Genomic DNA, 27,824 nt, shown 5'->3' on the forward strand with positions numbered 1-27,824 from the left:
ACAAGCCACCTAGTGACATCATGGAACTCAGATCCAGATTATGGCTAGCGTTGGTCACGCGGTGTCGCTGGCTCCCTCTCTCCCAGGCCCTTTCTCCTCCCCTTCGGGCTCTCCCCCCTCCCCCAGGTCCTCCCTTTTTCCCCACCCCCAGCCCCAAGTCCAATCCCTCTTTCCTCCCTCCTTCCGCCACTTTCTGGCGCTTCGGGTCCCGCTGCGGCTGCAACCTGAAATCTCTTTTGGTTAGTCAGAGCCCGGGAAGCAGAGAGGGAGGCCGAAGGGAAGGAAGAGTCGGAGGGAAGAGGGGCTCCCTAGAAACCGCAGCGGCCAGAGCAGCAGGAGGAGAACGGACCGGCAGAGAGGGGCTGTTAAGCACTCCGGCAAAGTTGGGCTCCCGTTTGCTGGAACTCTGAACGGCCACAGCGGCGGAGTAGCAGCGGCTGCAGAAGCGTTGGCGACCCGGGTGCGGGTCCCAGAGAGCCAGGGGAGGAGCCCAGCCATGAAGATGAATGCGCCCTGGACCCGATTTTATTCCAACAGCTGCTGCCTGTGCTGCCATGTCCGCACCGGCACCATCCTGCTGGGCATCTGGAACTTGGTAAGCACGGAAAGGTTTCTCCTCGGGGCATTGGGGAGAAGTGATGCAACTGGAAAAGTAGAGGTGCCAGGGCTTCCTCGCCCAGGCCGCTTTTAGAGTTTTAGGTGAACTCTTCCCTCAGGTCTGTGGGGGTGGGAGTGGGGTCACAGGTGGGAGTTCTACCTTCCCCCAGGACTCCTTCTCAGAAATGCAGGTTCCTCACTTTTTCCGTGGGAGGAAAAGGCAAGCATTCGCCCCCAGGATGGAATGGAAAGGTGTGCACTGGACCGAGCAGCCGGGAGAACTGCCTGGGGCTCGGGGCTCAGGGAGGAAATGAAGGCATAGATGATCCCTGGGATGAAATAGGGTTCTTAATCTGGGATCTGTGAACTAGTCTTTCTTATAATATTTTGATATCTGCATTTAAATAGAATTGGTTTCCTTTACAATACTATGCATTTTATTTTGTGCATTTAAATGCATTACTCAGCGTGAATCTGTAGGCGTCACTGGCTGCCCTAGTAGGTAGGGGGGCCATAACACAATAAAGGTTAGTGAACCTTAAAAAAAAAATCTCTTGGGTAAGACTTAAAGCCCTGCGTATTTTCTCAGGTAGAGGTTGGGGGTGGGGGTAGAGGAACGGAACCAAAACAAAAATCAACAAAAAACCCTTGCTTCCTGGTTCCTTGCTCCCTGAAATTACTCGACTACTTTCCACTCTAGTGGCATAGCTTTTTGTTATTATTCCCCGCCCCCCTTGTTTCCCGTGCTCTTACGTCTGGGGCTTGTGGATCTCTGCAGCTCAAGCAGGGTCTATCCTTTGGACTGGGTGTTTCTGGAGATAACCCTTCTAAACGGTGTTATTATTAGAAATCTAATTCCTCCTAAGAGTCTGTAATTCCCTCTGGCTGCGCTAACTTGTGGCAGGATCCTCTTTTCCCCTCTCCTTAAGTCATTCATCTCTGGGAAATCCCCTCCTAGGAGAATGGAGTATTTGGAGTACTTGGTCTGCTGGGAACCAAAGCTTCCCCCTGGAGAACCCGTATCCTGCTCTTGAACATTCACCTTCTGTTCAATAATAATTACAGCTAGAAAGTCAGAAGTCTCTCAGACAGCCCAAGCAGGGGCTTTGTATCACTAGAGCAAGTGAAACAGTCCCCCAATCTCATAAGAAAATGTACTGAGTTCCCCAAATATTATTGACTTTAGCAATGGAGAGCTTTTGCTTTTTCATAAAATCATAAGGACTTAACGTTGTAGAGACGTTTAGAGAGAGTACACTGAGGTTATTGGGCTTATTGCAGAGATATTTTGTATTTTGGTTGGAGGATTTGTCTACCTTCATTGCCAGATTCCTGTCTTCAGATCTTCTGAATCACTGATTTGTAGATGCCTTTTTAGAGTTAGAATTTTTGAGGGTTCTTAGAACAGTCCCCTGAACGTTTTGTGTTTGTTTTTGTTGTCGTTGTTTTGTTTTGTGTTTGGTTGGTTAATTTTCGTTTGTGCTGGTTTCAGGAAGGTTTTAAAGAAACACTTGGGGGAAACTATCCAGATACTATTTACTGTTTCTTAATCTACTTATTGTAAGAAGCCATTTTGCACCCATTTATCTGTTTCAACACTCTTTAGTCGCTGGAGACCAGTTTTCTTTTTCTTTTTTTTTTTCTCTTCTTTCTTTTTTCCCTGGTTAGCAGTGTAAACGGAGCTAGACTTTTTTTTTTTTAAACATCTAGGTACTAATTTCTGTATTTTCAGGAGAGTTGGTGAGACTTATTTGAAGTTTTTAAACTCTTGAGGCTTGCCTTCTTAGTCTGCACTAGCACTTGTGCAAAGAACTGAATCTGAGTCCATTGCACCACTGTAAGAGCAAGGAGCCATTTTTTAAAGCAAAGTTCATTTAAAAGAAAGACAAAACTTGGGCAAGAGAACATCTAAAAATTGCTTTGGTGAAATCTGATATAGAGCTTTTTCTGTAGATGAGTTCTTAGGCATAATTAAAAATGACCAGTTTGCATTTTAAAAATCCTTTAACACCTCTAATAATATCCATGTCTCACAATACAGACATTAGATCTTGAAGTGATTGGGCATGATTTTACATCTTTCTTATAATTAAATATGAGGTTTTTAAAGGAAACATGTTTGTAGGCATTTAAAATTCTTTCTGCTCCAGCTTTCCTTTTGAGTGAGCATATATTGTGGTCACACGATTTTAATTTCTTGCCTAAAAAGCTTTCGAACATCTCTTCAGGGTGTGGGCCTTTAACAGTGCAGCATGAATGCAGATAAAACATCAGTGTGTTGGCTCAACTCTCACTTTGGTAAATGCCAGGAAATCCTTTAGATAATTAAAGGGAAAAATGAGGATGCATCAAATACAGTTAATATATTTATTTATATTTATATTAAAAATGTACTACTTTGAACAAAGGACTTGGAGCCCTTTTGAAAATGTACTGATTTGAAGACTTGCAAGAACATGAATGAATAATAAAAAAAAAAAACCTAGGGCACTGCATCAGACAATTGCAGTATGTAATATACAGTTGTGATAAATCTACTTGAGCTCTATTATAGGCTATAATCCAACAAAATTAAAAGTATAGGCATGATAAATATTTTAACTAGTAGTTGAACTCTTCTCTGTGGAAATCATTTATTAGTGAGTTGGGAGTTATATATAAAGTCCTCAAAAATCTGAATTAGTAAACAGGACCACTACATATTTATATTATAAAATCCATTCACTAAGGCTCATAGACTTGCCTCCTGGTAGGGCCCTCCAGGTCTTTACTAAAGCCTGTATACCCTTATTTTATATACATTGATGATGAGTTTGGTTATCCTGTTTTCAAACCCTTCAACCTTCCTTGCTGACCAGGCAATAAAAAAGGAAAAAAAGAAAGAGAATGTTGATAGAGGCAGCTATAAGAATTAGCAGAGATAAATGAGAGTTGATGGACTGACAAAAGAGGAAGCAAATTATGAAAAATAGACAAGAACTCAAAGTCAGAAGTCTGGAACCATTTAATATTAGAGCAAACAGTTCTATATTTTTCAATAAGTCTTAAGTGCAATACAGTAAAACAAGTGATGATGACAATAATGTCCCCAAGTCTTTGGGGGGGAGGTAAAAAGATGCAGTATCCTCTTTTTTAAAAGGTAGGTAAGACAGATTGCCCTCTAAAATGGTCAAACCAAATAATCTGATTGTTTAAAGGAGGCATATCCCTAGCTATACAGAAAATTCAGCTTTCAACAATGACTCCTTTGTCAGTTACAGTTAGAGGAAGTCATTCTGGAGAGAGCAACAGTTATGCTTTAATGTGAAGGACTGGGCAATCAGAAGACGAGGTTTAATATTGCTCTGTGACCTTGATCAAATCACTACAAATCCCTAGCTTCAATTCCCTCATCTGTAAAAGGAGAGGGTTGGACTGAAGAATATCTAAAATTTTTTCCAGTTCAAACATCCAATTGTTCTAAGTAAATCAGTGAGCAAAATACCAAATATTAATTTAACCATTTTCTCCTTCAGTTTCCTCATCTTAAAATGGGGATAATAATAGTGTCTACCTCAGATAAAGTGTGTTGTAAGTTTAAAGTGCTTTAGAAATGTTAGTCATTTATCCACCCATCACCATCTATTAAAAAAAATCCATCCATCTACCTGATCTATTTATTGTTACATTGTTGGAGGGAGCATCCAACTCAGGTGAGGCAATAGATCTAGAATTTATCATGATGCCTGGTACACAGGTAGTTGCTTAATAAATATTTATTGAATTGAAGTGACGATCCTTTTTTGTATTTACTCATACTTGTGCTTCCTTCTGTTGTGGGAGAGCAGACTTGCTGTGGAAAAGCAAAGGCAGGTTCTCGCCCAAATAATTGGAAGCTTGGATTCCATTCATCTGAAGGCATGAAAGTGTTTATTCAAGAAAGATACAGAGTGTGTGTCCAGGGAGATAGAATAGCAATTGCAGAGATCAAAGTTTCTAGATTTATTGAGGGTGTAGGGGATTGCCTCCTCCCATTTTTAGGAACTCACCACCTTTTCTCAGAATTATCCTCCTCTGGGGGTTTCAGCTAAAAACCCTGGAAAATGGGCGTTAAAGAGGCAGGTATCCTTTCAAGTGAAGATATGTTTTTAAAGGTCTACATGTCATAAGGTAAACTCAGGACACAAAAAAAGAGAAAGAGGCCATGCACTGGTTTGGGGAATTTCCCTTGACTTCAAAGGTTTCCCCCCCCACCCCAGTGCACATGTGGTATGTTCTCTCCTGTGTCCTGCTTAACATCACCTGTCATCTTGCAAGACGTCTCCGATATTCTCCTCTACACTTTTGGAATGTCTGGCAAGCCTTTATCAGCTGCGTAGAATGCACAGGGAAAGCACAAGGTGCTATGTATCATGGATAGAAAGCATAGGATTAGTATATACTTTTCTTCATTCTATTTTGCAATATTTGCTAGCTGGTGAAAAATAAAGGGTTTCATCTCAAAGCACAGGGCCCTATCTCCATCACTGCTCACCCCAATCACTTCCATATAGGATTGTTGTGAGAAAAGGGCTTCGTAAATTTTAAAATGCTGTACAAATGTGAGTTGTCATCATTCATTCTTTTTTTTTTCTAACCCTTACCTTCTGTATTAGAATCAATACTAAATATTGATTCCAAGGCAGAAGAGCAGGAAAGGCGAGGCAATGGAAGTTAAGTGACTTGCCCAGGGTGTCAGGATGTATCTGAGGCCAGACTTGAACCTAAGTCCTCCTGACTCCAGTTCTGGCTCTCAATCCACTGAGCCACCTAGCTGCCTCATGTCATCTTTCATTCTACAAACATTTACTTAGTGTCAGCTACTACCTTAGAACCATCAATTATTAAGCAAGGGCCCATCTTCATGGCCAACAACACTGCATTTGATTTCTTATCATTTTGATCATCTTGAACAACCTTTTTTTTTTTTTAAGTGGCTTCTATATGTAATTTGCTCATAGTAATAGCAAGTCATTGTCAATGGTGGGATATGAATGCAGATCTCTCCTGTTCAATTTTTTTTTCATTATAGTGTGCTATTTCTAAGAATAAGATGTTCCCCTAAGGGAATTTATAATCTAGCAAGGAACTTAAGGCACATGGGAAAAACAAGTGCTTTACTGGGCACTGTACAGAGTAAGTGCCAAATGAAGGCTATGGCAGAGAATAAGTGCTATGAGTTCATAAAAAAGGTCAGTATGTCTGCCTAGATTTGATATGCAGAGAACAGGTAGCATTTTATTTTATTTTTAAAATCCTTACCTTCTGTATTATAGTCAATACTGTGTATTGGCTCCAAGGAAGAAGAGTGGTAAGGGTAGGCAATGGGGGTTAAGTGACTTGTCCAGGGTCACACAGCTGGGAAATGTCTGAGGTCAAATTTGAACCTAGGACCTCTCATCTCTAGGCCTGGCTCTCAATCCACTTAGCTACCAAGCTGCCCTCTAACAGGTAGCATTTTAGCTGGCCTTTTGAAGAACAGAGGGACTATGGTCCAGTGGAAATAACACTGACTCTAGTCAGAGGACCTGGGTTTGAATTCTACTTTTGATATTTATTACCTTTGTGACCTTGGGCAAGTCACTCACTTTCTCTGAGTGCCAGTTTCCTTGCTGAGGGAGCTAGTCTGGATGGCCTCTGGGTCTCTTCAAACTCTAGCTATTTGGTCTTAGGATCCACTCAATTAGAAAATATTAGCAGTGGGGCAGCTGGTTAGCTCAGTGGATTGATAGTCAGGCCTGGAGACAGGAGGTCCAGAGTTCAAATCTGGCCTGAGATACTTCCTAGTTGTGTGACCCTGGGCAAGTCACTTGACCCTCATTGCCCACCCTTACCACTCTTCCACCTAGGAGCCAATACACAGAAGTTAAGGGTTTTAAAAAAATTAGCAGGGAGAGGTGGAAGGATAGTTGGCATGATATACACAAAGATGGAGAAGGAAGAAATGCATATTCTGAGAGTCGATCAGTGTGGAGCAAAGGATTGTAGTGAGGGAATGGTTTGAGGTCAGTTTGAAAAGACAGAAGACCATTCTGAAGAAGGCTTTACATGCCAAAGTAAGAAAAAAAATCTTTTAGGCAGTGGGTGGGGAGGGGAGCCTATGAACATTTTTGAGCATGAATTTTTTGACATACTATTTTACAGATGAGAAAACAGGATCAGACCAGTTAGGTCACACATTTTTAAGCATTAGAGCCAAGATCTGAACCTAAGTTCTCTAACTCTAAATTTGCTTTCAAGAGTTCCATGTCCTTATAACTGTCATATATTTGTAACATGACAGTTATGATGACATATATTTATAATAGAAGGCAATCAGTATAAGGGAATGATGAAGTTTTAAATGTATGAACAGAAGGATCTATTGACTTTTTCCTTCTTAGAAAAAGAAATGATAATGGCCTTGTACAGTAGATTGGAGTAAAGAAAGACTTTTGAGACAAGGTGCCCGGTTAAAAGATAATTATATTAAGGGGCAGCTGGGTAGCTCAGTGGAGTGAGAGTCAGGCCTACAGACAGGAGGTCCTAGGTTCAAACCCGGCCTCAGCCACTTCCCAGCTGTGTGACCCTGGGCAAGTCACTTGACCCCCATTGCCCACCCTTACCAATCTTCCACCTATGAGACAATACACAAGTACAAGGGTTTAAAACAAAAACAAAACAAAACAAACAAAAAAAAAGATAATTACATTAGTTCAGAACTAAAGTACCATAGCCTTGGAAGTAAGGGGCATGGGGAATGAAAAAAAAAGCCACAAATGCGTGATGTTAATGAAGTTCACAGGGCATTATGCTTGGCTAAATGTGGAAGAATAAGGGCGGAATCAGAAATGACTCGGGTTTCCAGCCTGGGTGACTGGGAGAAAGATGATATCATCATTGAAAGGCACTGGCTTGGGGGTGATGAGAAGAAGAAAAGATGATGAGTTTTATTTTAGATATGTTAAATTTGAAGTGCTGCTGGGTGGGTTATAGGGTGAAAATATATATTGGGTATTTATTTGTAAATGTGAGACTGAAGCAGGAAGTCATCTCTGACCCATCTTATTTTCAACCATAGGAAGAGGTTTTTGCAGACTCATTCATTGACTTGTTTCAGTATGTTTAAACTGTGCTTATCCCAATCCAAATTTATTATGCTGTAATTTTGGGGCAGCTAGGTGGTACAGTGGATAGAACACCAGACCTGGAGTCAAGAGGACTTGGGTTCAAATCTGGCCTCAGACAGTTATTAGCTGTGTGATATTGGCATGTCACTTAACTTATATTTGCCTCAGTTCCTCATTTGTAAAAGGGGGACACACTGGAGAAGGAAAAGGCAAACCATTCCAGTATCTTTGCCATGAAAGTCCCATGGAAAAAGTCCATGGGATCACATGAAGCCAGATATGACTGAATAACAACAATTTATGCTGCTTAGTATTCGCTTTATGATACTGTTTCTCTTATATAAACTGTTCTATTTTTTTTTTTACTTATTTAGAGATTTCAAGAAAAATCTACCTCAAAAATTTTGGGGTTTTATTAAGCCTGTGTCTTTGCCTCCACCGTAGTCTTAGTCTGATGCCGCATTTTTTTATTTGAAATTTTTCATTTAATTAATTAATTAAGAATATTTTCCCATGGTTACATGATTCATATTCTTTCCTTCCCCTCCTCCCAACCCCCTCCCGTAGCCAGTGAGCAATTCCACTGGGTTTTACATGTGTCATTGATTAAGAACTATTTCCATATTATTAATTTTTGCATTAGAGTGATCCCTTAGAGTCTACATCCCCGATCATATCCCCACTGACCCATGTGATCAAGCAGTTGTTTTTCTTCTGTGTTTCTGCTTCCACAGTTCTTTCTCTGAGTGTGGATAGTGTTCTTTCTCATAAGTCCCTCAGAAATGCCTGGATCATTGCATTGCTGCTAGTAGAGAAGTCCATTATATTCAATTGTGCCATAATGTATCTGTCTCTGTGTATAAGGTTCTCCTGGATCTGCTCCTTTCACTCTGCATCAATTCCTGGAGGTCATTCCAGTTCACATGGAATTCCTCCAGTTTATTATTCCTTTTACCACAATAGTACTCCATCACCATCAGATACCACAATTTGTTCAGCCATTCCCCAATCGAAGGACATTCCCTCATTTTCCAATTTTTTGCCACCACAAAGAGCGCAGCTATAAATATTTTTGAACACGTCTTTTTCCTTATGATCTCTTTGGAGTATAAACCCAGCAGTGGTATGGCTGGATCAAAATGATGCCGCATCTTTGATGGCTATGTCAGTGGAGTATAGACTCTAGCAGGTCCTACAAAGCTAGAAGCTTGGCAATCCTCTCCAGTTAATCTTCATATAAACTCAACCCATTGTTGAAGGCCCAGGAGAGTCTCACTTTCTCTGTGAATCTTAACCTGGCTATTCCTAGCCCAGATGAGTTCTCCCATAGCCAGCCTCAGTGAGCATATTGTATATATCACATGTTTGACACTTAGTATTTACTAACTTGGATACCTCTTTTGCCATTTTTTATATTGTTGCAATATTTGTTCATTATGGGGTGGTAGATAACAAGAGCATGAATCCAAATAAACACAATGCATTTGAGAAGAGAAATAAGAAAAATGTGAAATCTAAGTGAAGTGCCATGAAAAATTTGAAGAAAGAGAATTTGTCTTGCCTCCCCAGTGATATTATAAGTTCTTTGAAGGCTGTGACAGATATCATACATGTGTATCCCTCACATTACCTTGTACAGTGAAGTATACAAAGTAAATATATTTTTGAATGGATTAATAGAGCATATTTATGGGATCATTGACCAACAGCTGGAAGGGACCTTAGAGATCAGTTGGTCCACTCCCTTAATTTTATAGATGAGGAAACTGAGGATTAAGTTAGGCCATTCATTTTTAAGCATAAGAGTCAAGATCTGAACCCAAGTTCTCCAACTCTAAATTTACTACATAGTTACATATCCTTATAATTGTCATATATTTATAATATGTATTATGACATTATATACATATGTTTATAATGTAATTTTTAATATAAATATAAAACATTTAGTATAAGGGCATAATGAAGTTTTAAATAAATTAATAAACTATAATCAGTATAAGGGCATGATGAAGTTTTAAGTGTATCAACAGAATAATCTATTGACTTTTCACTTCTGCCTCTGCCTTCCCTTACAAAAACCTCCTTTTCATCCACACCATGACCTCCAATTCATTTACCCCTCAGTTCTCTCCTAGGCTATTTCCCCAGCACTAGCTATTCTCTCCTCTTCTCTCCATGTTGGTCTGTTGGTAAACCAAGTCAATTATATACTGAATTCCTTTCTTGAATTCCTAGTCCCTTTATCATATCAGTGATTATGCCCAGCCAACCTTTGGCCCTGGATCACTCCCACCATTCGTTACCTTCTCTCCTATACACATGTGCTGCTGAATAAAGATGGAGAAAGTCACTAATCATTCTGACTGGGTCAAGTACAAACTTATTTTACATGACCTCAAATAAACTCTCACTACTGGTAGGCAATCCTACTATACCTCCCTTGTCAACTCACTCTTAATCCATTTGCCTCAGTAGCTCTTCTAGGTCTTCTTATCCCTCCTCAAACTTCCTATGGTTCCCTCTCCCTCCATTCTCCTTCCCTCATAATTTACAGAAAAAAGTGGAAGCCATTCAGTTTGAGCTCCCACTTTTCCTCTCTTCTTCATTTCCTGTTACTTTCTATCATTTTCTCCTCTACTTCTTTCTCCCATGATGAAGTAGTCTTATTCCTTATCAAAGCTAACCCCTCTACTCACTGGAGTGATCCCATTCCATCTCATCTCTTCCAATTGATTGCCTCATTAGTGATCCTCACTCTATTACTTATTTTCAATCTCTCCCTATCTACTGTCTAATTTTTCTATTGTTTAAAAACATGCCCATGTATTCCCCATCCTTAAAAACTCTCCCTTGGTCCTTCCATCCCTCTTAATTATCATCATTTATCTCTTCTGCCCTTTGGGACTAAACTCAAAAAAGTTGGGTACAATAGGTGGCTCTACTTTCTCACCTCTCACTGTCTTCTTCTAAAGCCTTACAATCTGATTTCCAATCTTCCATCTCACCAAAATTGCTCTCTCCAGAGTTATTAATTATCTCTTAGATGCCAAATCCAATGGCCTTTTCAGTCCTCATTCTCCTTGGTCTCTATCCCTTGAATTGTTGATCACTCTTCTCCTTCACTTTCTTCTCTTTAGATTTTCATGATATCACTCTCTCCTTAGTTCTCCTAATTCTATGATTGCTTCTTCACTGTCTTTTTTGCTGGATCATCTTCTGGATCATGCCCTCTACCTGTAGATGTCCCACAGATTTCTGCACTAGGCTCACTTTTCTTCTCCCACTATACTATTTCACTTAATGATCTCGTAATTTCTATGGATTGAATTACTATCTCTATATTGATCATTTTCAAATCTTCCTGTCCTGCCCCATTCTCTCTGCTTACCACCAGTCTTACATCTCCAAAAGCTTTTCAGACATCTTGAAATGGATGTCTAGCAGACATCTTAAACTCAGCATGCCCAAAACAGTACTCATTATCTTTCTCCCTAAACCCTCCCTTCTTCCTACTTTCCCTACTGCAATAAAGGGCAACACTATCCTTTTAACCTCTCAGGTTCACAATTTAGGAGTCTATCTCTAACCACTACTCCCTCCTCCCCGCCATATCCAGGTTGTTGCCAAGGTCTGTTACTTTTACTTTTGCATCATCCTTTGACTGTTCTCTTCTCTCCACTGTTGCTGCCACCACTCTGGTACAGGCCCTCATTACCTCATATCCTAATTATTGCCATAGCTAGTAGGTTGGCCTATCTTAAGTCTCTTCCCGATGCAATCTTCCTTGAACCACTTATGTGATTTTTCCAAAAGCACAGATCCAACCATGTCTCCTCTTGTTCAGTAAACTACATTGGCTTCCTATTGCCTTCAGGAACAAACATAAAATGCTCTGTTTAGCATCAGAACTCTTCATAATCTAAGGTTCCACCATCTTTCTAGTCTTTTTACATCTTGCATCCTGATGTGCATTCTCTGATCCAGTGACACTGGCCTCCTGACTTTTTTACAAATAAGACACTCCATCTCTGGCCTCTGGGCATTTTCTTTGGCTGCTTCCCACATTTGGAACATTCTCCCTCTGCAGCTCCAAATACTGATCTCCCTTGCTTCCTTTCAGCTCCAACTAAAATCCTGCCTTCCATAGGAAGCCTCCCCTGACCCCCATTAATTCCCTCATTGCCTATTAATTATATACTATTTATCCAGTCCATGGCTTGCCTTGTGTACACACACACACACACACACACACACACACACACACACACACACTATCTCCTCCATTAGATTATAAGCTCCTTGGGGAAAGAGACTCTCTTTAGCTTCTTTTTTGTTTTCTCAGTCCTTGGTACAGTGCCTGACACATAGTAGACTCTTTTTTTTTAAAACCTTAACTTCTGTGTATTGGCTCCCAGGTGGAAGAGTGGTAAGGGTGGGCAATGGGGGTCAAGTGACTTGCCCAGGGTCACACAGCTGGGAAGTGTCTGAGGCCGGATTTGAACCTAGGACCTCCCATCTCTAGGCCTGACTCTCAATCCACTGAGCTACCCAGCTGCCCCCATCGTAGACTCTTAATAAATATTTATTAATTGACTGCTTATTGATCAATCAAACAGAATGATTTATGGTTATGATCCTTTAAGAGGTATGAATCTCTTTTATTAGATATGGAGAAGTCTAGAGTGAAACAAGCTGACCACTACTCTGGGGCTTTAAATAATAGAGAAAGTTCAGCAGGTAAAATTGGTCCTTGGAAGCATTCAAGCTTCTGGAGTTTCCAGGCTTGGGAGCTTCTATAGGAAGAAAACCCTTTTGCTTGTGTCAGAGGGCAGTGAGAGTGGTGAAATGAGTGGCATGAGCCCAGAGGGAGGGTTATACTTTTCCCCTGTCCCCAATTGACTATGTCAATTTAAAAAACTAGATCAGTAAGAGATAACATCCAAATGGAAGCAGAGAGAAATACATGGACCCAGATGGATAGATAAAAAACCGCCTGAGGGAAGAAGTAGCTTTAAGTTATATGACCCTTTGAACTAGAAAAGAATGCAAGCTATGGACACAAAAAAGGACTTCCAAGATCAAGAGTTGTTTGTGAGTTCAGTGTTTGACCATACACATTCTCTATACATGTATCTCACTACATCATATTCTAAGTTTAAGCCCATCTTCCCATGAATCTGTTTATATTTATGGAAAAGGATGCCTTAGCCTTTTGAGGGTGGGGAAAATATTTTATACTCACTGTTATAATAAGTTTTTTAATGTGTATGTTTTCACTGTGTCATCTTTGCTAAATTACTAGCAAACCTAATTACTGCCCCTGGCTGATAATCAGTGAAAGACACACACCATGGGGTCTTGTGTTATGTCTAAAAATTAGTGGACCTAAACCTATAGAAATCAGTCCACGTAATCTTCAAATTGACAGTCTTGTGTGATCATGTATGTTTTGTCTAAACTACTCTTCTAGGAGTACTGCTACTGTGATTAATATTTTAATTTCTTTTACTTAGCTAGATGATTACATTAAATAACTAAAATATTAATTAGCTATTTTTGATGACTAGTTCATATCTTTTTCTAAATATAATAAAGTAAATAGCTAAAGGCTTAGTGATTTGATGATAATACAGTTAAGGAAACGTGAAGTACAGTATACTATATTCCCATACAGTAAGGAAGTGTGATAAAATACAGTAAATAGGCCTAAGGGAAAATATTTATATTTAAATCAGAAAAAATTCTGTAAATGTCTTCTTAAAGTACCAGTACTATGCTTGGTGCCTTACATAGAGAAAGAAGTCACTTAAATTTATTCGTTGCTTTAAATTGAATTCTCATTTTTCTTCTATGCCTGCCATTTGTAAACTTACAGGTTTCAGTAAGCATTCTGAAGTATTGATGTAAAAATGAATAGCAGCTTAATTAAAATTGAAATATAGACAGCATAATGAATTGAATGTGAGTCTATTTGTAACTATTTGTAACTAATAATCTCTTCCACCAGTTTTCTGTTAGAATAGTTGAGGAGGAATGATGATCAAGAGAAGTCATTGACTTTCTGAGTAAATCTAAAACTGCTTTCTTTTGAATTAAGGGTGGTAACACTCAGATACTGACAATCCCATTGAACAATTTCCCATTACCCAGATCCATAGTGATGAATATTTATGGGAAGTTTTAAAAGCCTGACTAGGGGAAGGAGCTGTCCAGCAATTCAGCACAGCGATTACAAAACATTTCTTTGTTTGAGAAAAGATTCTTAGAAGTTAGCATAGCAGGACATTTAAAGATGCCTATTAAGGCATTTTTGTCAAGCTATATATAAAATCAGTTCTACTATTTCCATTGACATTTTTGTTTTAGAATTTTAAAACTATATTTCAATTTTTCCAGAAAAAGTATAAACTTTTCCTTTTGGGGGGAAAATAACTTTAATCCTCAGTTAAGAGTCTGTTATTAAAGAAGAACAACATTAATGTATGATGATCAACTGTGAGTGATGAAACTACTATCCACAGGACAACTCCAAGGGACCCAGGATGAAAAAGGTCATAGAAAAAGGCCATCCACTGCCACAGAAGGAACAGACAGGGTCTAAATGCAGATAGAAACATAGCATGCAGGGGACAGCTGGATAGCTCAGTGGACTGAAAGTCAGGCCTAGAGATGGGAGGTCCTAGGTTCAAATTTGGCCTCAGACACTTCCTAGCAGCGTGATCCTGAGCAAGTCACTTGACCCCCATTGCCTAGCCCTTACCACTCCTCTTCTGCCTTGGAACCAATACACAGTACTGATTCTAAGGTGGAAGATAAAGCTTTAAAAAAAAAGAAACATTCCATTCTTTGTTTCCTCCATGAATTTTTCTCTAGTGTAAGAAAAATGTGTCTAATTTCACATGATATGGAAACAGGTGTGACATGATAACATGTACAACCTATATATCATGTTACTTGCCTTCTTGGGGAAGGGGGAGGGAAAGAGAACATGGATAACAAAATGTCAGAAAATGAATATTGAAAAATTGACATGTAATCTGGAAAAAAACAAAGATCATTCTAAAAAAGCCTCCTATGCCCCACTTTTTTATAGCAGGAAGCTAATGGAGAAGTTCTCAGCTGTTATTTTTTTCGTTATCAGGAGTAAATAACAAAAAATGTTGACAAAAGCATTAAAAATATTTGGTGAAATGAAAATTATTAATCTGGGGTATCTTGACTATTTTATTTGGATATAAAGATAGCCTGACATAATGGAAGAAAACATTTGATTGGCATGTAAGAGTCTTGAGTCCTAGACTTAGTTTTGTCAATAAATAATTGCATGATAATAAATAATTGCATGACAATTAGCCTCTCTGGTTCTCAGTTTCCTTCCAGTAGCATTTCTAGTAGACTATAAGCTCCTTAAAGGCAAGACCTGTTGGTTTTATGCATTTGTAACCTTAATGATTAGTAGATTACTTTACATGTAATAGGCACTTAATATTTTTTATAAATTAATTCCTCATTTGGGAGATGACTAGATTATAATTTTTTGAAAAAAATTTCTAAAATATAGTTCTTTTCTCCTTTCTTCCTCATAAAAAAGAAGGTATTGTATTAAGTCAGGGGTTCTTAACCTTGGTGGGGAAGGGGCATCTAGGTAGCACAATAGATAGAATGCCAGACCTGGAGTTGGGAAGACTCATCTCCCTGAGTTCAAGTCTGGTCTTAGACATTTATTAGCTATCTGACCCTGGGCAAGGTCACTTAACCCTGTTTGCATCAGTTCCTCCACCTGTAAATGGACTGGAGAAGGAAATGGCAAACCACTCCCATGTCTTTGCCAAGAATACCCTCCAAAATGAGGTCACAAAAAATCAGACATGACTAAAAACTGGCAACAAAATCTTAACCCTAGACTGTGAATTTGTTTTATGAAATATTAATTTTGATAACTATTTCAATATCACTGATTTATTGTGTAACAATATGTATTTTAGTTATGCAGATTTAATGTGATTCTTATTTTTTTTAACTCTTACCTTTTGTCTTAGAATTGATACTAACTAAAGATTTCAAGGCAGAAGAGTGTAAGGGTTAGATAACTGGGATTAAGTGATTTACCTTATATTTCACAGCTAGGAAGTGTCTGAGGCTAGATCTGAACCCAAGACCTACCATCTTCAGGCCTAGCTCTCTATCTATTGGACTACCCTAACTGTCCCTAAAAAATATGATTCTGAAAGGGTGTCCATTCACTTGATCCAACTGCCAGAAGAATCCATGCAAAGGTATGCTGGAGCCAGCTTATACCATCTGTGCTGATTGTTAAAATTTTAGTGTGAGCATTTAGATCTTGGAAAGTAGAAGATCAGAGCTTAATTTATTGTTTTGTTGATTGTCCAGACTTAAGAAAGTAATTGAGAAAATGATAATAATACATGTTAATCGAAAAGTAAGTTGAAAGTATGTTTTGGAGAGCTGCAAACTCTTAGATCCAGGACATAAAAATGATTAAGAATCCTTTTACTGAATGATTACTTACGTCCTTTCTAGTACTAACATCCAATACTTCTATTCTACAGAATACTTACATAATTAATGGAAAGTATTTAGCAGGCCAGGTGATATTCCCTAGAGCCTTGTATTTTCCCATTCCCACTATCATAAGCAATCAAAGAGTATGCCTTTTGGGGCAGCTAGATGGCATGGTGGGTAGAGGGTTCAGACTGTAGTTGGGAGGACCTACGTTCAAATTTGACATCAGAACTTCCTAGCTGAATGATCCTGGGCAAGTCACTTAACCTCTTTGGCCTCCTTTCTTAGAAGTGTCACTAAGACAGAAAGTAAGGATTTTTAGAAAAAATATGCCTGAAAATTCCTCCATTACTTTTGACAAAGCAAAAAAAAAATTTATTTACCTCTTAAGAATAAAACATAAAAGAAAAAAATCAAGATCCTAAACTACATAGGTATCATAGACTATAGAGTGCTCTACTTGGAGTCAAGAAGATCTGAGTTCAAATCCTGCCTCAGACTCTTACTAGCTGTGCAACTTTAGTTGATTCCCTTAAACTCTATCTGTCTCAGTTTCCTTCTCTGTAAAATAGAAATGATAATAATAGCACCCATCTCCGAGAGTAATAGTAAGGATTAAGCACCTTGCAAATCTTGAAACATTTTGTAAATGTTAGCCACTATTATTATCATCCCTAATGAGGAAAATGTCTCTCTCCACTAGATATACATGCCATGTCTTAACATTTTTCCAAATCCAGCTAGCTTGCCCAGAATTTGGCTGGGCAGATCTATAGAATATGCTTCATTTGTGATGTGACTTTGTGAATTGGAGGAACAGTCACACCATGACAACTTTGCTACAATCATGAATTTTCCTCATGTTTGTAGTTTCAGAATCTTCTGATACAGCTGCCTATATTAACGGTCAGAGTTCTACTAAATAGGTTTCAGCTCTGCTGGTGTTTGGAATGTCCAGTGAAATATTATTCTCCAGACACCGATGAATTTTGTTTCCAGTCAGATAGTCAAAACTCTTCTGTTATACCATTTTTGAATCAAGTTTCTGAAGACTTTTTTCCTAATTGACATCAACATTCAAACAATTAGGAATCCATGCTCCTGGCAAGCAAAATTACATTTTAAAGTTATAATTCACACACATCCTTTTCCCCTATTGATAATTATTACCCAATTGCCCAATTTTATTTTATTTTTTATTTTTTTAAGCATATCTTCCATCTTAGAATAAATACTGTGTATTGGTTTCAAGGTAGAAAAGTGGTAAGGGCTAGGCGATGGGGGTTAAGTGACTTGCCCAGGGTCTGAGTGTCTGAGGCCAAATTTGAACCTAGGACCTCTCGTTTCTAGACCTGGCTCTCAATCCACTAAGTCACCCAGATCCCCTACCAAATTTATTTTAATGCCAGGCCAGTACCTCTTTCTACAGTATAGAAATGGAACAGATATCATATTTAAATAAACACAATTACAGCCTATATTAGCAATCTAATTTTTATTTGGTGAAATTTTTTCTTTTTCAAAAGGATCTTCCATGTCATCTAATAAGAGATATTATTCATACATCTTGTTTTTTAAAAGCACATTCTGTATCAGCTCATGATTTATCATTTGACCTTAAAAGTTTACCCGATTTCATATGTCATAGGATTTTACTGGGAAAGCTGGAAGCTTTAGGAATATATAGAAAACCAATAAAGTAACTGGTGAGTTATATTATGTTTTTGCATCCTTTTCCAGCTTATTTCTGAAAGAAATTAAGTCATAGTTGTCACAGCCTACTCTTTATTTTAAAGAAAGTTTTTAGGGGTTTTAATAACTCAAAAGCATTATATTCCTAGATATTTAATTTGTGATTGTTTTGGTTAGGCTTAAGTTAAGGCGAAGCACAATGTATTAGAAATAATGTTGGATTTGAAGTCAGATAGCTTAGGTTTGAATCTCAACTCTGTGTGACATGGACAATTGGTAAACTGAACTTCAATTTCTTTATCTGCAAAATGGGATCAATAATATTCATACTATTTACCTTGTAGGCCAGTTAGTTGGCATAGTGATTAGAGTGCCTGATATGGACTCAGGAAGACTTATCTTCCTGAGTTCAAGTCTGGTCTGAGACTGAGTAAGTACTGGCTGTGTGACTTTAGGCAAGTCACTTAACTCTATTATCCTCAGTTTCTCATCTGTAAAATGAGCTGGAGAAGGAAATGGCAAATCACTTCAGTATCTTTGCCAAGAGAACCACAAATGGGGTCATAAAGAGTCAGACACAACTGAAAAACAACTGAACCTGTGTGGAAGAGAGGGGTTTGTCATAAAGTGCTGTATAAATGTAAATTGTTTATTGAATTGGATTGTTTAAGCTCCTCCACTCCTTTTTCATTTTGGTTCAAGGCTGTGATTTGTGAGTGGAGCCCTGGGACTGAACAGAGGCCAAGTTAGGGCATGGCACCATTTGAATTAAGAGAGCAGAAGGTGGATTTATTTATCTATGGAAACAGTGATGTCAAGACAACAGGGGGATATGTAACGGGAACATTTTGTAAATACAAGAGACACAGTACATGAAGTACATTCCTAAAAGAGGAAAAAAAGCTAAAATGTAACTGAACGTTGAGAGGGAAATAAATATCCTTGTTTTTCTCTCACTTCTAGAGAGGAGAGGATCTTTATGTAATCCATCCTTCAAGTTCTTACTATCTAATCAGTTATTTTTTTAAATCAATTTTACTTTATTTTCAGCTCTGAGTTCTCTCTTTTCATGTCTCCCTCTCCCATTGAGAAAACAAGAAGAACAAAACCTGTTACAACATATTTAGTCAAGCATAACAAATTCCATGTCCAAAATCCCATAACCATGTCCAGAAAAACAAGCTATGGCTCAATCTGAACTCTTAGGTCATCAACTTTCTATCTGGAAGTGGGTAGCATGAGTCCTCTGGAACTGTTGTTGGTCATTATGTGTTGATCAGAATTCTTACAGATTTAGTGGTGTTTGTCTTTATAGTATTGTTTTATTATCTAACTTGTTCTCCTGGTTCTCCTCATTCACTTTGCATCAGTTCAAACAAATCTTCCCAGGTTTCCCTGAAATCACTCCCTTGATCATCACAATATTCCAGTGCATTCATTTACCATAATTTATTCTGCCATTCTCCAATCCTTTGCCATCATAAAAAGAGCTGATAAAAATATTTTTACATATATATGTCCTTTTTATCTTTCTTTCATCTCTTTAGTTTATCACAGTGGTTCCCAAACTTTTTTGGCCTACCACCCCCTTTTCAGAAAAAATATTACTTAGCCCCCTGGAAATTAATTTTTTAAAATTTTAATAGCAATTAATAGGAAAGATAAATGCACCTGTGGCCATCACTGCCCTCCTGGATTGCTGCAGCACCCACCAGGGGGTGGTAGCGCCCACTTTGGGAATCACTGGTTTATCATCTAATTAATTCTTATACTTATTGCTTATTAATTATAAGCATTTAAAGCTCTTTACAGGGGGTAGTTAGGTGCCTCAGTAGATTGAGAGCCAACTCTGGAGATGGGAGGTCCTGGGTTCAAATCTAGATTCAGCTTCCTAGCTGTGCAGTCCTAGGCAAAGCACTTAACCCTCATTGCCTAGCCTTTACCATTCTTCTACCATGGAATCAATACTTAGTATTGATTCTAAGACAGAAGGTAAAGGTTGGGAGAAGAAAAGCACTTTACAAATATTATGTCATTTGATCCCTACAACAGTCATGAGAGGTAGGTGCTATTACTATTCACTTTTTAAATATGAGGATGCTGCGACAGAGGTGAAATAACTTGCCCACAGTCACATTACTAATAAGTGTCTAAGGTAGGATTTGAAATTGTGTGTTCCTGACTTAGTAACCAGCATGCTATAAGCTGTACCGCCTATCTGCTCTTTGTCTTTGTCCAGTAAATAGAATGTAAAATCCTTGAAAGGAGAAACCTTTTTTTTTTAAGTTTTTTTAAAAAATTATTATTTGAGGACAGACAGGTGACTTAGTGGATAGAGAACCAGGCCTAGAGATAGGAAGTCTTAGGTTCAAATCTGGCCTTAGACACTTCCTAGCTGTGTGAGCCAGAGCGGGTCACTTCACCCCCATTGCCAAGCTCTTACTGCTCTTTTGCCTTGGAACCAATACTCAGTATTAATTCTAAGACAGATGGTAAGGATTTAAATTTTTTTTATTATTGTTTCTTTCATTTTTGTTTCCTTGATAGATGGCATTTATCCATAAAAGGCATTTTGTTTTGAGTTATCCTAATGGAGGATTTAGTTTGATGGAGGCACTAGGTCTGTGTTTGCTTTTCAACACTGTTCACTGTGTTCTCAGACCTCTCTCATAACCTTTTCCAAGTCCCAGCATGTTTAGCTGCTATACTAGCAGTTTCTACCACAGACATTTAGACAAAATTATGTGGTTCTAAAAAATCAGATGATCCACAAGAGACTGAGGAGCCCAAATGCTCTGAATCTTATTCTTCTATGACAATTTTAAAAATAGAGTAAGTACCTGTCAGTATCCAGGTCCCATGTGAAAAGCTCACTAAGTGATTGGAAGACCATAATGAGTCAGTTCTAGTATTTATTGTCTTTACCTATTAATGGTTGGTTTAATCTCTTCATCACCCTTGTCTAGACCATTTGTCAAAAGGCCCACTAATCACAGCTGTGAGATTGTCAGAGCCTCAACCATAATCAGTGCCTGATGAGTGTAGGGTGAGGAGCTAAGATTGAGGAAACTGAAGTTAAAACTGGGAGTTTAGGATAGATAACAGGGTATGTGAACAGCTTGGACCCAGAGAAAGGCCCAGAAGTTGGTGGTGAGGGTAAGGCCAGGAATTGGGAAGCAAGTTGCCTAATTGTTGGTAGAGACAGGGAGAAGGTAAGAACCAACAAGTTTCTATTCAAGATGTGAAAGATCAAGCTGATAACGGATAGTAGATTTCTAGAAAACATTTTGGACATTTAGGACTCAGGCAAGGAGATATATGGCAGGCAGGTATCATGACCTCTTTAGAGCAGACTTCTATAAGGAAGCTCAGGACATGGGCTTTATTGTTGAATATCTTTAGTTCCTAGGATCATAAGATTTAGTCCCACTTTCATTTTGCAGATAAAGAAACTGAAATTCAGAGAAGGCAAGGTCACAAAGGTAAAAAAGTGGCTGAGTCAGAATTGGCAACCTAGGTGGCACAATGGATAGAGAGCTGATAGAGAGCTGGACCAGAATCGAGGAGAGTTCAACTCAAATCTGGTCTTAGATATTTACTAGCTCTGTCACCCAGGACAAGTCGCTTAACCTCCATCTATCTTTGTCTCCCCGTCTGTAAAATGGAGATAATATTTTGAAAATAAAATGAGATAATATATGTAAATCTCTTTGCAAACCTTAAAGCACAATATAAATGCTAGCTGTTATTATTAATAATAAATGTGACTTCCAACCCAGGACTTTCCCTTATATATAGTGTTTTTCATAGAGGTGAGAAACAGTGTCAAAATTGTAGTTGTTTACAAAAATGTAAAACATAAATAAAATAAAGGTTAAATAAACCCCAAAGGACAAGGAATATAACCTATATAACAAATAAATGGGCAGCAATCCAGGGTAACTCACAGAAGCTGAAAGGGCTATGAAGCAGATTTATCATAGTGGTACTAAAATTACTTGATCATGAAGGAGGTACTTACTGCCCTGGTCCAGGTCCAGAGTTTGGTCATCTGTGGTTCCATTTGAATTAGAACTCCATCTCAGCCTGGCTAGCTAGTCTGGACCCAACAGGTTTCAACTTGGTAACTGAGTAAATTAAGAGTTTGGGTAGGAATATACAATAAATATTTACATAAGTGTATTATATATATATTTATACAAATAAAGTTAGATTTAAATAATTGGATAAAAATAATTGTTAATGAGTGGGCAGAACCAATACAATTAAAATGACAATCCTGCCTAAACTAATCTCCTTATTCAATACCATTCCAATTAAATTACCCCAAAATTATTTTATTGAACTAGAAAAAATAATGGAATTCACTTGGAAAAGCAAAAAGTCCAAAATATTAATGGAAATAATGAAAAAAGTTAAGGAAAGAGGTCTACCAGATTTCAAAAAAGCAGCAATTATCAAAACTATCTGATACTGGCTAAGAAGTAGAAAAGTAGATCAATGGAACAAAATAGATACACAACAAACAGTCAACAAAAGATTATAGTAACCTTGTGTTTGATAAAGGTAAAGGTCCAAGTTTTTGGAAAAAGAATTCACTATTTGGTAAAAATTGTTGGGAAAGTGGGAAAGCATTTTGTCAGAAATTAGATATAGATCAATATTTTACACCATTTATCAAGCTAAGATCAATACAGATAAATGGCCTTGGTATAAAGGGAGATGTTATAAACAAATTAGAGGGACAGGGAATGTATTATCTATCAGATTAAAAAAAAAAAAACCAGAACCTTACCTTCTGCCTTGGAAGGCAGAAGAGTGGTAAAGGCTAGGAAATTCGGATTAAGTGACTTGCCTGGGGTCACACTAGGAAATATCTAAGATTATATTTGCATCCAGGACTTACCATCTCTAGGTCTGGCTCTAATTCCACTGAACCATGTAGCTGCCCTCTATCTATTTATAGGGGAAGAATTTATGAATAACAAGAGATGTGAAGCATTGTGAAATGCAAAATGGATAATTTTGAACACATTAAATTGAAGAGGTTTTGTGCAAACAAAACTAATTTTGTTAAGGGTAGAAGGAAAACAATAAATTGGGGAAAAATTTATAGACAGTTTCTCAGAAAGATATCTTATATTTAAAATATATAGAGAACTTTGCCAAATTTATAATATGAGCTATTCTACAATTGATACACAGTCAAAAGATATAACCATCATTTTTGGATAAAAAAATTAAAGCTAAATGAAACTATGTGAAAAAATATTCTAAATCATTATCAATTAGAGAAATGCAAATCAAAACAACTCTGAGATACCATTTCGCACCCATCAGACTGGTTAAAAGAATAAAAGGGCAAAATGACAAGTGTTGGAGGGGATGGGAAAAGATACTAATATATTTTTGGTGAAACTGTGAATAGATCCAGCCATTTTATAGAGCAATCTGGAATTATACTCAGTTATAGAATTTTGGATATACTTTTTTATCCTAGTAATACCACTATTAGGTTTATTTCCTAAATGTGACCAAGGAAAAGAGAAAGAAATAATATATTCTAAAATACTTATGGTAGCTCTTTTTGTGGTGGTAAAGAACTGAAAATTGAAAGGATGTCCATCAGTTGAGGAATGGCCAAATTGTGGTATATGATCATAAAGGAATAATGACAAACAAAATGATAACCAAAAAACCCCCAAAACCTGGAAAGACTTATATGAAGTGATGCAGAGTGACGTGAGCAGAACCAGGAAAATGTTGTACACAGTGACTATAATAATGTATGATGATCAACTGTGAATGACTTAACTATCAACCAAGCAACTATCCTGGACAACTCTAAGGGACTTATGACAAAAAAGGGTGTCCACCACCACAGAAGGAAGTTCCTAGTTCTACTTTCTGAAACCAAGTATAACAAACCTAACTTCTGTTTTACAGGACAGACCTTCATATATTTGACAATTATCATGTTCCCCCAAATTTTCTCTTCTCCAATCTAAATAGCCCCAATTTCTTTAGCTGATCCTTTTTTTTTTTGGCAAAGTTTCAAATCTCATTATCTCTGATTACTCTTGTTTGGGTATTCATGCCCTTCCTGAAATGTGGCATCCAATATTAAATGTTGTCTGCTTCAGATTTGATCTGATTAAGACACAGTAATGTGAGCCTATCCCCCTTTTTTATTCTGGGCATGGTTCTATCTACTACTTAATATATCCTAGTATAATATCAGCTCTTTTTTTTGGCTATCATATTTACACTGTTGACTAAGTTTGAACAAATAAAGGAATTGAGAAACAATTTATTAAATATTTACTATGTGTCAGACATTGTGTATACTGGGTATACTGTGCTGGGATTACAAATAGAAAAAATGAGTCAGTTTTGACCATCAAAAAGCTCCCACTCTAATGGAGAGAGATAACACCTAAAAGAAAATTTAATTGCTTCATAGATGGAAAGGCCAGGAAGTCTTAAGAATTCAACAATGGGATAAATGATAAGTTTTAGAGGCTGACAGGGTTATAAGGATGTTAAGATAAGAGTGAGGGGAAGGAGCATATGCAGAACATAGAAATAGGGCAGATGGTAAGGCTTGGAGGATTTTAGGAAGAAAAGTAGCTAGAGTGGCCTTGAGGTCCTCTGTTTCATCAGAAGAAATGAAATCATTGACTCTGCGCCCTGTGAGCAGTCAAACAGCCTGAGTGAAGGGGGAAGGCAGGGTAGGAAGAGGTCATTGTAGCAGCCTTCCAGAATGAATTTGGAGATGTTTAGGATTGGGGAGGGGAAAGGCAAGCTAAAGGAGAAGGTTCCCCTAGATGGTGGCAACTTATCTTTTTTCACATAAACTAAGGAGAGAGATGGTCAATTTTTCTCCCCACTCCACCCTCTCCTCTGCTGATGCTTGTACAGTTAATTTTTTAAAATTTAAACATTTATTAATATTCATTTTTAACATGGTTACATGATTCATGCTCCTACTTTCCCCTTCACCCCCTGCACTCCCTCCACCCATGGCCAATGCACATTTCCACTGGTTTTGTCATGTGTCCTTGATCAAGACCTATTTTCAAACTGTTGATTAGTTGCATTGGTGTGGTAGTTTCAAGTCTACATCCCCAAGCATGTCCACCCCAACCCATGCGTTCAAGCAATTGTTTATCTTATATGTTTCCTCTCCTGCAGTCCTTCCTCTGAATGTGGGTAGCTTCTTTACCATAAATCCCTCAGAATTGTCCTGTGTCATTGCATTGCTGCTGGTACAGAAGCCCATTACATTCGATTTTACCACAGTATATCAGTCTCTGTGTACAATGTTCTTCTGGTTCTGCTCCTTTCACTCTGCATCAGTTCCTGGAGGTCTTTCCAGTTCACCTGGAACTCCTCCAGTTTATTATTCCTTTTAGCACAATAGTATTCCATCACCAGCATATACCATAATTTGTTCAGCCATTCCCCAATTGAAGGGCATACCCTCCTTTTCCAGGTTTTTGCCACCACAAAAAGCACAGCTATAAATATTTTCGCACAAGTCTGTTTATCTATGATCTCTTTGGGGTACAAACCCAACAATGGTATGGCTGGATCAAAGGGCAGGCAATCTTTTATAGCCCTTTGAGCATGATTCCAAATTGCCAGCCAGAATGGCTGGATCAGTTCACAGCTCCACCATGCATTAATGTCCCAATTTTGCCACATCCCCTCCAACATTCATTACTCTCCCCTTCTTTCATTTTAGCCAATCTGCTAGGTGTGCGGTGGTACCTCAGAGTTGTTTTGATTTGCATTTCTCTAATTATTAGAGATTTAGAACACTTTCTCATGTGCTTATCAATACTTTTGATTTCTTTACCTGAAAATTGCCTATTCATGTCTCTTGCCCATTTATCAATTGGGGAATGGCTTGATTTTTTATACAATTGATTTAACTCCTTGTATATTTGAGTAATTAGACCCCTGTCAGAGTTTTTCGTTATAAAGATTTTTTCCCAATTTGTTGTTTCCCTTCTGATTTTGACTACATTGTTTTTGTTTGTACAGTTAATTTTTAAAACTCAAATGTAGATCTTTATATTTATCTCAGTCCAATTTCATCTTATTGTTATCTTAACCTACTGAGATATTTTGGGAATCTTAAATTTTTTTTTTCATGTTTTTGTTCATTCCTACTTGTATCAACCATAAATGTCATAACCATCCCATCTATGCATTTATCCAAATCATTAGTCAAAAGGTTAAATAAATAGCACAAGGATTTCTGGGGCACATATACTACAGAGACCCCCTATATATAGGTTATATATCCATCAGTCCTTGTTCTTTGGATCCAGTCATTCAGTCAATTTTAAATTCATTTAACTTTCTAATCTATAGTTCTCCATTTTGTCCACAAGTAAATCACAAGTGTCCTCTTCATATGCCTTGTTAAAATCCATTCTATGCCTGCAGCATCATTCTGTGCTATCAGTTTGGTAGCTCTGCTTTCAGAGAAGGAAATAAGCCTAAACTGGCATGATTAATTCTTGTTAATCTCATGCTGGTTTTTAGTGATCATTGCTTCCGTTTTCTAAATGCTTACAAACCATCTCTTTAATCACTAATTCTAGATGTTTACCAACCATCAAAGTCAAGTTCTTCTTCCTTTGGTTTCAGCAGTTCATCTTCCTCTTGTTTTAAAAATGGGGGCATTTATTTTCTTTGGTCCTGCACCCTCTTCCATTCTCTCCCCCCCACCTCAAGATCTCAAATAGTAACTTAATAATCCTTCTTAAGTTCTTACAGTGCCTTGGAGCATAGCTCATCTAGGCCTAGTGAATTTATCTTACAGAATACAACTAGGTGATGTCTTACTTTGCCTTCATTTATATTGAGTTTCACTTCTAGATTAACCACAACAAATAGGAATTAGTAGTTCTGCCTTTGCCACATTCATCCATAATTATCTTCTCATCTACTAAAAGCAGTTTCTCTACCCCTTCTTTGATCATTTCCCTGCTTCTAAGAGTTCATGTTTAAATTCTGAAACCACTTCAGTGTTACCTAGTGGCACCTATTGCTTCTAATTACTTAAGAAGTTCAGATTTTTCACACTATAATGTGGAAATGAGTGAGGATCAAACTGGGTAATTGGAGCAACCAATTCATTGAGTGGCTTTCCCACAACGAGATCTTCCTAATGTAACCAAAACAATAAAGTCAAGACAACAAAGCAGTAAGCATTTATTAATTGGTTATTATGTTCCAGGCACTGCACTAAGCTCTGGGGGTAGAAATACAAGTAAAAGGAGACAGTGTCTATTGTCTGGGAACTTGTAGTCTCACAGGAAAGAAGACAACACACAAAAAGGAACTGAAAAGTGGAGTAGGTGGGGGCAGGGATAGAGAATGGTTTTGAAGTCCAGAACATGAACGGCATGGATGTGAGAAGAATGAAGACTGGCTCACCCGTGTCCTTCCACAAAACAGAGGGCTAACAAGGAACTCACTAAAAGGAGAAGGTGCTTGGCCAGCCTCGCAGATGGATATTTCAGAGTGAAAAGTAGTTGGATGTTCCAAGGTGAAGAAGCCCTAGAAGCTCAGAGAGGTTCCAAAATGAGTTTGCAGTTAGGGCATAGTTTTGAAGTCCAGAAAGTTAGGAACAGAGATGAGAAAGAAAGAAATAAGAAGTAGTAAAAATTATCCTGCACTTAAAGTGTTCTTAGGATTTTTCAAACTTAAAAAAAAACCACATCTTTTATAATGGAGGCTTTAGAGCATGGACTAATATGGAGGCAACTTTCTTCTTCTCTTCTTCTTCTTCTTCTTCTTCTTCTTCTTCTTCTTCTTCTTCTTCTTCTTCTTCTTCTTCTTCTTCTTCTTCTTCTTCTTCTTCTT

General features: G+C 37.9%; 1 protein-coding gene across 1 annotated transcript in view; it reads left to right on the plus strand.

Moving 5' to 3' along the window:
- Nucleotides 1–218: 218 nt before the first annotated feature.
- LAPTM4B (lysosomal protein transmembrane 4 beta) overlaps nt 219–27,824 on the plus strand; it is a 117,535-nt gene continuing 89,929 nt past the window's right edge. Inside the window, exon 1 of the mRNA XM_044668563.1 lies at nt 219–595. Within this exon, the coding sequence (XP_044524498.1) occupies nt 497–595 (99 nt within the window). The 5' untranslated portion in view covers nt 219–496. The remainder of the gene's footprint in view (nt 596–27,824) is intronic.

This window comes from Gracilinanus agilis, chromosome 1 (genome assembly GCF_016433145.1).
Source record: "Gracilinanus agilis isolate LMUSP501 chromosome 1, AgileGrace, whole genome shotgun sequence".
Classification (NCBI taxonomy): Eukaryota; Metazoa; Chordata; class Mammalia; order Didelphimorphia; family Didelphidae; genus Gracilinanus; species Gracilinanus agilis.